Raw genomic sequence first — 12,507 nt, forward strand, 5'->3', positions numbered from 1 at the left:
CACATTTCCTTCTTATTCACTTTTGAACAACAAACCTTTGCTTTCTGGCCTTGATCAGCCGGTATGGACTTGTCCTCCTCTTGTCCTTCCTCCTGTCCTTTATTGTTCTCCTCCTTGTCCTCCTCTCCCTCATTCTCTCCTTTCTCATCTGTTTCAGGCTCTTGATCCTCTGATTTTTCTGCTCCTTCCTTCTCTTCTGACTTTTCATCTTCTCCATGTTCCTCCATCTGTCCTTCCTTTTGCTCATCTGTCATCTCATTGCCACCTTCCTCCGATCCATCTTGCTCTTCTCCAGGGTTCTCATCCACCTCCATGAGTTTATCATCTATATCAAAGGGATTCTCCTCTGAAACAACAGTAAAATGAAAAAGTGTTTGAAAAAAAAACAACAAAAAAAACCTTTTTAATACAATGCACACTATTCTTCAACAGTTTAAAACTTTTAACACTTTTATTCAGCTAGGATGCATTCAATTGACAGTAAATACATTTAGTAGCGTACCTTCTGTTAAATATAAAAAAAACTCAAGAGATGCCTGAATTTTGAACATACCATCCCCTTCTCCCCCATCTTCATCCTTGCCATCTTCATCAAGGTTAAGCTCATCTGGCAGGTCCATTGCTTCTGGTTCAGCTGCCTTCTCCTGTTTTCCGTGGTATGGGTCTACTTCATTCTCATCAAACTCACGCTACAAACACACATACACAAGTTGTTAAAAATGTATCCATTATTATGATTTATTCTACTGGGAGACAGTTCTGATATTGAGAGAAAGAAATGGTGAAGGACTGACCTCATCCACCTGTTCATGGATTTTCTCCTTTTCATCCTCATCTTTTGGGTGATTTTTGTCCTGGTTTTTATCTTTGTTTGACTCCCCAGCATCCATGTTGTCATCTTTTGCAACCAGTTCTGACTCTCCCTGATCCATTCCTGGACCAGACTCTTCCTCTTTCTCAACATCATCATCCTCGTCCTCATCATCTCCCCATAATCTCTCATCCAGAGTATCTGTCTGACCATCTCCCAGATCCCCCATCTTCTTATCCAGCTCCTCATCTTCTTCCTTATCAGAGTCTTCTTCATCCTCCTCCCCTAAACCAGAGACGAGAGATTAAAGTTATATTTTCTCTAATATTTGATTGAGAAAGTTATATATTGTACAATTTGCATCTACTAAAACCATTTTTAGTTCAGTCTATCATCTAATTCAGTAAGTTCAGTCACCTGGCTCATGGTCTGTGCCGTCATGCGTCTTCCCATCAAAGTCTTCAGACATCTCAATGGCATTGTCCTCCTCTTTAATGTCCCGTTTGTCTTGCTCCTCCTCCTTCTTGTCCTGACCCTCCTGGAAGGTGTCTTCAACCTGAACAAAAGGCAAAGTTCAGAATTCAGTTGGACTCCAGTTCAGATTTTATGTCGGACTCCACTTCAAAATTCAGATGTAAAAACATAAGTTCAATACCAATTCTGTTTTAGTTCAATTCCAGTTCAGATGGTTTATGTGTACAAACTAGGGGTGCAAGAAAATATCAGTACACAAATATCACAATATTATATTTGCAGATATTGTATTGATTCTCAAAAACACTGGTTCGATATTTATTTGTTTGTTTACATCCACATTGAATCTAAAGAGCTCACTTAACATCCCGGTGCCATCCGCATTGGCTGAGAGAGCAGTTTAGATGAAAATGTAAATACGTGCTGGGCGCTTTCCACTCAATAACAAAAACACACAACAAAAGTGGGTGACACTTTAGTTCTCACTGTTAACTAGTTGCTTATTAGCATGCGTAATACTAGGATATTGGCCATTTATTAGTACTTATAAAGCGCATATTAACTCTCTGGAGTCTGAGGCTGATTTGGGGCTTGGAGAAGTTTTGACATGCCCTGACATTTGTGCTTTTTTCAGTTGTTCATAAACATAAAAATTACAAAAGTGTCATTACACTGTATTCAGCACAAACTAGGCTACAATAATATGTGAGGAACATGTATGTACATGTTTGTATTTTTGAAGGAATAATGTTTATGTGTGGTTATTGAAAAAACAAAAAAACTTAAGTCACTGAAATAAGGCCAAAAAAAGTATATTAAATCTGTGTTCACAAGACTTTTGGGTATTGGAGGTTGTAGACTAGAGTTTTTGCTTCAGAATTATGTACAAATTATGCTGCCTACTCCTTCATATAAAACAATATATTGATTTAGTTTTTGTAAGACACTTTTTGTCAAGAAACACAGTATGCGTGGAGGCATGAATCTGCATGAATAATGGGCCATTTACGCCTGAGAAGACAAAAGAATCACATAATAATGACCTGAAATGACTTGCATATTAATGAGGTCTTTCAGTCAGGTAGGCTGTGAAAAAAACCCCTCTGTAATAATGTCTCAGCTCATCATAAACAGCAATACTGTGAAATATTATTACAATTTAAAATAATGGTATTTTATTATATTCTTTAAAATATAATGTATTTCTGTGATGCAAAGTGTCTGAACAATTATGTTACCTCTATGGCATTTCATATAGACTTTTAGCTTAAAATCATGCACATTTGGAGAAATATTGATGGATTCTTATACATTTATGTCAATTTTCTATACTGAGAAGTAATATTTATTGTCATCACTATGAGTGCTGGATACTGTGTTTTCAATTCATACTTGTAGCCGGAGGAGGGCGCTCTGTACACCTTTAGTCCACAAATTATTCTAAAGAAGAAGAGGACATTTCAGGAATGGTGTTTTTAATTCATACTTGCAGCCGGAGGGCGCTCTCTGTACACCTTTAGGCCACAAATTCATATAAAGAAGAAAAGGAACTAGGAACTAACGGCATGTCTTCTAGAGATCGCTAACCATTGCTTTAACATCCAAATAAACACTTTGCAAGACAATAAATACATGATTGAGACGATGAATGCATGTATTGCCTCTGAATTTGCCTCTGAATAGCGCGCACTCCGTGGGCGTGGTAGTATTCATTAGTTACAGTTCATTTTCTGAGAACTATCAGATTGGACTTCGTTCAGAGGGAGAGGAGAGATCACGCATCATGTTTTCTTTATTTTACAAAAAGCACAACATTGTGTTTTTACTCTGAGTGTACACAAATAAAAGAAGAAATTCTATAGTTTCAATTGATATATTACTTATGTCTCTATGACAAGAAATGACGGAGTATTTTAAGTCTGTTTTGCTGCAATGTGATAAAAATCCTGCAAAACGCGCCAACGCGTTTTCAGACCTCAGGGAGTTAATGCCTTATTCTGCATGACCATATTTTATATCCCTTAATCCCACCCAATACCTAAACTTAACAACTACCTTACTAAATATTAATAAGAAGAAATTAGGAGTTTATCTTCTGAAAGCAAGAATGGGCAAATATTCCCCAATCTAGGTGTGCAAAGCTAGTACAGACATATCCAAAAAGATTAATGGCTGTAATTAAAGCAAAAGGTGGTTAAAACAGGGGACTGATGACTCCGTTATTCTTCTTTTACAGTTTTTTATTAATTTTCTAAACGGTTGCTTTTTCTTTCATTCTTTCAAGATGGTAAACATTTAATTGAGTTGTCAATACAATATATAACAATACAATATATAGGGTATGATTTTACCCCAAAATTCAACATACGGACACAAAATGATGCAAATGAACTGCAAATCCTGTTGTTTCTGTGAAATGCAGCGATTCATTTGCTTCTCTTTTCTGTAGATTTCTCTAGATTTCTTGTCAAATCTATTTGTACAGTCAGTTGTAAGATGCGTTTTGTTCACGCTGAAAACCAATGCTGCCACTTTTTTTTGTAATAAATGAAAATGCAGATCCCACTGTTTTGATTAATTAAAATAAACTTTTTTTGCTCAGGTTTTTATGCATATGGTAGTGTCATGATAGTTTTTCTAAAATTAGATCCCCGTCCTAAAAAAACAAGAAATATCACAATATATCGCCTTTCTTATAGTATTGCAATATATTGTATTGTGACCCCTGTATCGTGATACGCATTGTATTGCCAGGTTCTTGGGGATACACAGCTCTAATACAAACATTTTCTGAACAGTGGTTTAGTCATACTAACATACCTGATCCTCGTTTTCGATTTTGTCGCTGACGTCTTTTACTCCTTCACCTTCTCCTATTCCTCCACCCTCATAGTCATGGAACTCTGTCGCTCCCTCACCGTCTCCTCCTCCCATCAGCTCCTGGGGCAGACAGAAACCCTGCAGAGTGATAGAAGAGAGAGGAAGAGAAGGAGACAGACAAAAGGACATAGTAAATGATCTTTTCAAATATACAAGTATCTCCATATATTTAAAGACTAAAAACGGCAAAGAAATATTCCAATCCAATTAAATGTTGTACAGACAGTGATCTCTGGCATGACATACATATAGGGGAAGTAGTTTTAAAGTCACATGACAATGTAGCAGGGAGTCACCACTACTGTTTCAGAATCACCCTAGTGACCAGTGAGGGCAAGCAGAAGGCAAAATACCTTCTGTGCAAGTTCAGTGAAGACGTTAGCAAGAACGGACAGCAGCTTTCCGGTGGTACGGTGAGCTCCCATTAGTACGGCCAGATAATACCTCACCAACTCAGAATACAGACACAGCAAGGGCTCCAAACGCACCACACTCCTACACGCCTCTTTCAGTTCCTTCATATAAAACATTAAATACACATTTCAGCTGATTTTCAAACATTAACTATTTACAAATAATACTGTTTGTATATGTGATGTGCAACTGACCTGTAGTTGGTGGGGCTTACAGTCGTCCCTGTATGATCGAAGTCTCTCCAGCAGCTCTGTCACAACACCATTGACCTCTGGTAATGAGAGACTGGACACGTCTCCACTCAGGTCTTCTTCCAGTAACCTGCTCAAGTGTCCTGGTTTTAAAAGCTCCTCTGCCACCTCTGAGTCACTCTCTGTAGAGAAACACACAAAATGAGCACACACACAAACAGATCTCCCTCAAACACGCTCTATGTAAAATCCTGGGTGGAATTCCCACCTTTCTTGCATTCCGACTGCTGATCCTCCTGCTTTTCTCTGTCATTCCTCTTAACAAGGGTCTGAACCGCACACAGAATCATGTTTATTGCTTTCTCCAACTGCCCGGAGAACTCAACAGAAAATAGATGGGAACGTCCTGCGTGCAAACAAGAAAAAAAATGGGATGAATAAAAGAAGAGGATAAATGTGGATCAGTATAGACTACACTCATGCTATCCTTAATAATGACAAAAATTATAATGAAAGCAAGATGATTTTATAATAAACCAACATTTGACCACTGGCACAGACCCCAATAATGAGGGTGTAATTTTCTGTCAACCAGTGTTACTTTAGCATTATATGTATACTATTACAGAATTTATAAATATTTTGAATTAGCTTTTATTTTTATTTTCGCAATTTTCATTTTAGTCTAATTTAGTTTTGTTTTGATTTTCTCATTTTGATAATTTAATAGCTCAAGTCATTTTAGTACTTCAGCAAACTTATTTTTATTTCAGTTAGTTGCAGAGGCAACATTTCTGATTTTCAAGTTTAAGTTTTTCACCTAATATTTAGGGGTTCAAGTGCGTACCGCTGAAACCCTATTGTAATTGTTAGGATTTTTTATTCTCATTCTTATCATTCTGCTGTAAAACAGATAATGCAGACCAAACCATAAGGCCAAGAGACTTGAAATTTGGCCAGATAGGTCTCAATTTGGTAGGATGGTAGGTGTCAACATTGACAAAGTATCACCCCGATCAGCCTGATGGTGGCGCTACAGTGACCAATTTTTTTTTTGACAAAAATGGCCATAACTTTTGAATCCTGTCACAGGCTCAATTGTCTTATATCATTGGAATCCTTGGGTCAAGATGAACAAATGCATTTCATTTCCCGTTATGAAAATTTTTCCACCAAATTGGATTTTGTCCAAAACCTACTTTTGCAAACTAGTTATATATTTTATTTCAGCTTTATTTCAATTACCACATTTTTAATAACTTTCATTTTAGTTAACAATAACAACACTGATGTCAACTTATTTCCTATTGAAAGAGGAATTTGGGAACAGGAGGAACTCTGTGCTCTTACGTTTCTGTGACTGTCTGATAGAGAGCAGGTGAGTCTTCCAGGTGGTGAACTCTGTGAGGCAGGTTTCAACCTCCTTCCTTACAGTCTGGAGACCGCGGATGAGGGCAGGCTGGGTATGGAGGACCAGAATCCCATCAGGAATAAAGAGCTGTTCTAGAACCGGAATCTGGCCAACCACAATGCCCAGCCGGTCCAGAGAGGAACAGCAAAGTGTGAAGTGATCCCTGTGATGATGAGATAGAAGATAAATGCATAATCATGCATGGTGTTATAAGTATAAAGGGAGGTGGATTTAAACCAGAGGGATAAACTAAAGAGGGATAAGGGGCAATATCTAGCTAGAAAAAAATTGTATTCACAATAGAAATGTCCATGATTTCTAGGCCTCAACAAATAAAATAAAATAAATAATAAAATAAAATTCAAACACACACAAAAAAATACATTTTTAAATGTATGCAAGATCAGTGTTTGCACTTCCTGAACATAATTGAACAGTTCAATTCAAGTGTTTCTCTGACTCACCAGCTATGGATAACTCTTTCTGTGGATTCCTGAGCCAATCCATCCAGCTTCTCTTTCAGGTCTTTCACTTCCTTCATCAGATTCTCCACCTTTTGCTCCACCTCTTTCCAAGCCTGCTCCCCTCTCCGCAGCAAACACGCCTGTGGCTGGATGTGCGGGGCCAGGGGAGATGGGTGGCTCAGTGTGGCTTGACCCTGCACAACTTCCCCCTCCCTGGTCTCAGTGGGGGCTGCAGAAGAACCTTCAGGACAGCACTGGAGGATCCAAGAGAGCTGCTGGAGCACAACAGAGCAGTGCAGCGTTGAAGACTGAGCCCGGGTGATCCAGTGCTGGAGAGGCATCTGAGGAGGGAGACCACTGGCATCATCTCCAGCGCCAGCTGTGTGGGACTGGATGCTCTTGACATTGTCGATTAACTTCCTGTTGTTTTAAACAGAAAACATGCAATTCTCTATCTTAATATATTTTACAATGACAAGGCTGAATTTTCAGCATCATTACTCCAGTCTTCAGTGTCACGTCATACTTCAGAAACCCTTCTAATATGCTGATCTGGTGCTAAAGAAACATTTATTATTATCAATGTTGAAAACTCTGCTTAATATTTTTGTGGAAACCATGATACATTTTTGTTGAATATTTGATGAATAGAAAGTTGAAAAGGATAGCATTTACTTGAAATAGAAATCTTTTGCAACAATGTGTCTTTACTGTCATTTTTGATGAATTTAATGCATTCTTGCTTAATATAAGTATTAATTTCTTCATCTAAAAAAAAAACACAACAACTTTAGAATGGTAGTGTATCTAATGTATCTTGAAAGGACAGTACCTCAGATTGACCCAGTGCTCTGTGAGTCCGGCAAGTCTTCGTCTTTGCCTCAGCAAAAGTTTAAACAGGTGAGAGGAGAAACCTCGACATCGCTCTATATTTCCCAACCCAAGCTCCTAGAAAGACAAATAAATAAATAAAAAACAATCCCTTAATGCAGCACTCAGACAACATGAAACCAACAAAGCACAACTAACATGAACATCAAATCTAAAGCAGAAATGTAATTTTGCTGATTATATATCGGAGCTGATTTAAGGCCCTCACCTTAACAGCACTTTGTAATGCTGTCAGCATGGCATTGCGCCTAGCCCAGGATCGATAGAAATACTTCTCACAGCCTTCCCATGCGTTCGTCATCTCAGCAAATAACCTGTCAACATTAATTACTCTCAAAATCAGGCTTTGACTCTCAGCTCTATGGAAGACACTAGTCTGTAGATGATGGTTACGTACATGTGCTCTGTGTTGTCCTGTGTCTTGACTGCAGACAGTGCTATCTTCATCTCCACTGGCTGCAGACACAGTGTCTCTTCTGGGTCTGCAGTACGACCCCAGTTCAGACCCTTACGGTAGGACAGACCTAGAGAGAAACAAAACCCAATCATTTAGCCGTCTACATGCAGTTCAGACAGCAATATCAGCTTTTATAAAGCACTATTTACCAGGATTATAATTTATATAAAAAAGGAAGAGATGTTTGAACACATAAAATAAACAAAAGTTTATAATTGTAATTGTTATTTTACTTTATTATTATTTTTCTTCTTATATAAGGGGGTCTATAGCAGCCCTATGAACCGTACATCGTAAAAAATCTGAAATTAGTAAACGGACTAACTTTAGGGTCTCTAGGGCCAACTCTATAGCACCATCACCAGTTCAAAAATTCACTTTTCAAATGGTTATAACTTTTGAACCCTTTGTTTTAGAAAATTGAAACTTAGCACACTTGATTTGTCTCAATGCTGATCACACTCAACATCTTACATTAAGACTCCACTCATTACAGTAGTTGCCATTTTGAAAAGTTCATTTTTTCACTACTCTAATTCTTATGAAAATGGCTTAGATGATCTTTGGACAAAGCTGCGCAGAAGGAAGAACATTATAACTTTTGAGCAGTTTGTCAGAAAATCATGATCTTGGTGTATATGGATCCCTTGTGTAATGTCAAATATGTGGTATTCATGTGTGGATACCAATTTTGGCAGGATTGGATGAACCATTGGTCTGCCATTTTGAAATTTGTCATAAATTGACACAAAATTTGGTAGAGCTCACTGACAGGACATCCTGAAGTTCCATGAGAATTTTTTAACACAGCTCCACCTAGTGTTTCAGAGATATAAGTTTTTTTTTTTTCATTCTGTGTTCATTCTCACCTGAACTTCTGTTCATTTTGAGTTCATTCTCACCAGTACTTCTGAACCTGTATCTGTTCTTCATCTACATTCTATTTATTTCTACTCTTTGTGTTCTTCTGGCTCTGCATTACTGTTGCTGCCCCTTTGGGGCTTGGCCCCATATCGCTGCTTGCAGCTATATTAATAATGACTATCATTATTTATTAAATATACTATTTATTATTATTAAATTAACAAATAACTAAAAAACGATATTTTCTGTTCTTGACCAACAACAAATTCTTTAATACTACAAGAAATGACTCAGACTGACCGATCTGTGCAAGCATCTTGAAGAGATCTGCTAGCGCTCTCTGTTTCTGCAGGAGGAAGTGTTTCACCTCTGCCTTCTGCTTCTCTGGCTCCATGCTACGGTCCACCGACAGGCTCTGCAGGGCTTGCACATTTGCAATTATCTCGGCTGGACAATAACAAATTGGAGAGAAAATTACATTTTCAGGTTCATGAGATTTTCACAATTCATACATCAAATATGCCTTTAATAACTCACAAACATAACCTTGAACATGTCGAGTAAGCTCTAGGTAGGATGACTAGCCTGACTACAGCATATAAGACAGCATAAAAGAATCTAGTTTAATAAGAAGAAGATAAGACAAAATAAACTCTTCTATGAAGTTACGAGCCTTTTGATGAGGGCAAACAGTTATACCTGTGAACTGATCCAGGTCTTCTGAGAGCTCAGGCAGAGAGATCTTCTTTACCAGTTGCACACACAGCTTCTTCATCTTCCTTGTGAGGACAGGCAGACGGGCTTGGAGAGACGAGGGCTCTTTGTCAGATGAGAGTTCCTCTGGACCGTCAGCCTAATGCATGAAAAGTGTTTAAATACAATAATCATTATCAGGAAATCCTCTAGAAGTTAAGATGTCATATTATATGCAAAGAAATTGTCTCATAGACAAAGAGTTGAATTTAAAATGAAAATTACATTTTAAAATGAAATGAGTTGCTATTTCATCTTGAGATTATGTTACCTGCAGATCTCTGCCCTTTCCAGGCAGGGCACCTTTCAGTGCTCGGTGAACCCTGTGCAGAGGAGTCTCCTCAGGCTGTGAATCCACATCATCCATGCTGCTGCTACTGCCCTGCTCCACCAGACAGGGGGTACACGGCTCCTTCAGCGCTGCCTCAAACTTCTTCACAAACTTAAATAGGGTCCTGATCACAGACACAATTTCATAATGTAATTTTTAAATTATTATAGCTAGTTTGAAGTCCATTGCTTTAGCACTATGTTATATAGACATTACATCTAGTCCGTTGAGTGCTGGAATGTAACAAACAAATAATGACATTATCATGCTGATGATGTGATTAAGCTGAAAATACACTACATTCAAAACTGGGGTTGATAAGATTTTTAAAGGTTTTGAAAGAATGCTCTGATGCTCACCAAGGCTGCATTTATATTAAAAATACTGTAGAAACAGTCATATTGTGAAATGAAATATGAAATACAAAATATAATCTTTGATGGCAAAGCTGCATTTTCAGCATCATTACTCCAGTCTTCAGTGTCACATGATCCTTCAGAAATCATTCTAATTGCTAGTTTTGTGCTCAAAAACATTTATTTGAAAGAAATCTTCAGTAACATTATAAAGGTCTTGACTGTCACTTTTGATCAATTTAATAATAAAAAAAAAATCTTTTAGTTTCACTCTCACCTGTGTGTCTTTTCCACTGACTGCTTGATGGACCAAAAACTGACATCATTCCACTTGGAGATTTTGACAAAGTCCTATATGTATCAAGATAAAGATTACATCAAATCAATAAGAGACAGGAAGATAAACCCCAAAACATATTCGACATCAGTCTTGTATGCTTTAGTTTCACTTACTTTGAGCTCTTTCTCTATAGGAGTCCTCAGCTGGGTGATCTTGGTCTGGATGCTCTCTGAGAACTGTGTGTAGTATTGGTAGAGATTCCACAGCAAACTGCAAAGTGAGTCTGTGAGGATGAAAGGACAGAGTCATTAATTTGATGTGGCCTGCAGTGATGTGCACAGGGGGGTTTGAGCCCCTGCCCCTTTGATCGTGAAAGTGAAAGTGAAGTCGCATCGTGGTGCCCCAGCGTTCCCATTTCTTCCCACCCCCACGCCACTGGTGGCCTGCACAGTCATCATTTTGACATACAACACTAATACACAAAGAAGCAAAGAAGACAAAAAAAAAAAAACTGTACTGCATCAACATTGTATTATTGTGTCTATGTTGGATATGGATGCTGCAATTCAAAGGTCATGAAATCACTCTGAAGTACATTTTGAAATCGAAATTGTACATTTGTGGCATTTATTCCATGTGTGTTAGTGATCTGTATGCTAGCCTACTCCTAAAGCTAGACAAAATAAACCATGTCTTACCATGTCCTTCCTGCTTAGGAGCCAACAGGACGTGGCAGTGAAAACCCAGCAACATGGACAAGCGGACAGAAAACTCTCCTAAGGTGGAGCCTTCAATGAAGGCCTGCAGTGTGGATGAGACTGACGAAAGGGAAATATCCTCCACACCATCATCTACTGGACAAAAAAAAAAAAAAAAAGTGTGATACCATGCAAACACATTACATGGGATATATTGGAATTATTTATTGTACAATACAATGGAGGGGGAGGAAACATTTTACTACATATATAAAAGTGCAAGTCAGTCACCATGTCTGGTGTTTGTCCTCTGCTCCTGTAGGTATTTCTCTATGAGTTGGTAGATGGACAACCAGTGCTTGGTTGAATTCTCAGCATGGCGCTTCAGTGCGTTATCAAGGCTGCTCGACCAGCAGCTGCAGAGATACACAAGTTGAAACCAGTCACACCAACATGTTGCAGACTATTGCAACCTATCAGACTTTAAACACCATTTTAATTTGTAAATATTAAAATAACACTGATAAATACACAGTGGCCTGGTTTCACAGACAGGCTTGGACAAGGCCAGGATTAGGCCTTAGTTAATTTAGGACATTTAAGTAGCTTTTATAAAAGTGGCTTAGAAAGATACATTGCTGGTGTGAGACACCACAATTTGTCTCAAGACAAAACAATGGCACTGACATATTTTAAGATATGTCAGTGCAAGTTGCTTTCAGTTAAAACAGCTCAAATATGCATTTTAGTCTGGGACTAGGCTTAAGCCTTGTCTGTGAAACCAGGGGATTATGTATTTATTTATTATACACTTACTTGAGCTCAAGTTTTCTCCACTGAATGATAAGTTGTGTGATAGCTTCCAGCTCATTCCTTAGAGACACTGCCCGGCTAGCATTGTTTTCCCAGTCCTGTGAGGAAAAATCAGAGAAGAGCTGCTCTCAAACTAATATCATGGCCTAAGATGTGCACAAATGGCCAGTAAACTACTGACTGGAGTTTTAAGGATATACGTGCATAAACTGATTCCTCTACCTGTGCTTTGCTGAGCAGGATCTCCAAACCATTTAGGAACTTTGCCAGAGGGCTGGAAAGACTGAATGCTAAAATCCTCTCTATCACCATCGTGATCTGTGACACATAATACCATACAGAGGTGTTAAGAGAAATAGTCAAAAGCTTTATCATACAAACATACTTTCAAATAGGTTACATCTCAAATGTTCAGGTTC

General features: G+C 38.2%; 1 protein-coding gene across 2 annotated transcripts in view; it reads right to left on the bottom strand.

Moving 5' to 3' along the window:
* The window catches only part of mdn1 (midasin AAA ATPase 1), a 63,871-nt gene that overhangs the window by 8,378 nt on the left and 42,986 nt on the right, over positions 1 to 12,507 (bottom strand). Inside the window, exons 67-88 of one of the 2 annotated variants that reach the window (XM_067383744.1) lie at positions 12,311 to 12,406; positions 12,092 to 12,186; positions 11,567 to 11,691; positions 11,276 to 11,428; positions 10,751 to 10,860; positions 10,575 to 10,648; positions 9,882 to 10,065; positions 9,557 to 9,710; positions 9,158 to 9,304; positions 7,934 to 8,060; positions 7,745 to 7,850; positions 7,478 to 7,593; positions 6,646 to 7,065; positions 6,121 to 6,344; positions 5,039 to 5,176; positions 4,774 to 4,952; positions 4,519 to 4,680; positions 4,106 to 4,243; positions 1,229 to 1,367; positions 795 to 1,096; positions 554 to 689; positions 36 to 346 (exon numbers count right to left, since the gene is read on the bottom strand). In XM_067383744.1, coding sequence (XP_067239845.1) covers positions 36 to 346; positions 554 to 689; positions 795 to 1,096; positions 1,229 to 1,367; positions 4,106 to 4,243; positions 4,519 to 4,680; positions 4,774 to 4,952; positions 5,039 to 5,176; positions 6,121 to 6,344; positions 6,646 to 7,065; positions 7,478 to 7,593; positions 7,745 to 7,850; positions 7,934 to 8,060; positions 9,158 to 9,304; positions 9,557 to 9,710; positions 9,882 to 10,065; positions 10,575 to 10,648; positions 10,751 to 10,860; positions 11,276 to 11,428; positions 11,567 to 11,691; positions 12,092 to 12,186; positions 12,311 to 12,406 — 3,636 coding nt within the window. Of the gene's footprint in view, positions 1 to 35; positions 347 to 553; positions 690 to 794; positions 1,097 to 1,228; positions 1,368 to 4,105; positions 4,244 to 4,518; positions 4,681 to 4,773; positions 4,953 to 5,038; positions 5,177 to 6,120; positions 6,345 to 6,645; positions 7,066 to 7,477; positions 7,594 to 7,744; positions 7,851 to 7,933; positions 8,061 to 9,157; positions 9,305 to 9,556; positions 9,711 to 9,881; positions 10,066 to 10,574; positions 10,649 to 10,750; positions 10,861 to 11,275; positions 11,432 to 11,566; positions 11,692 to 12,091; positions 12,187 to 12,310; positions 12,407 to 12,507 lie in introns of both variants that reach the window. The other variant, XM_067383743.1, reaches the window with a different exon arrangement.

Source organism: Chanodichthys erythropterus, chromosome 4 (assembly GCF_024489055.1).
Source record: "Chanodichthys erythropterus isolate Z2021 chromosome 4, ASM2448905v1, whole genome shotgun sequence".
In the NCBI taxonomy this organism is placed as follows: Eukaryota; Metazoa; Chordata; class Actinopteri; order Cypriniformes; family Xenocyprididae; genus Chanodichthys; species Chanodichthys erythropterus.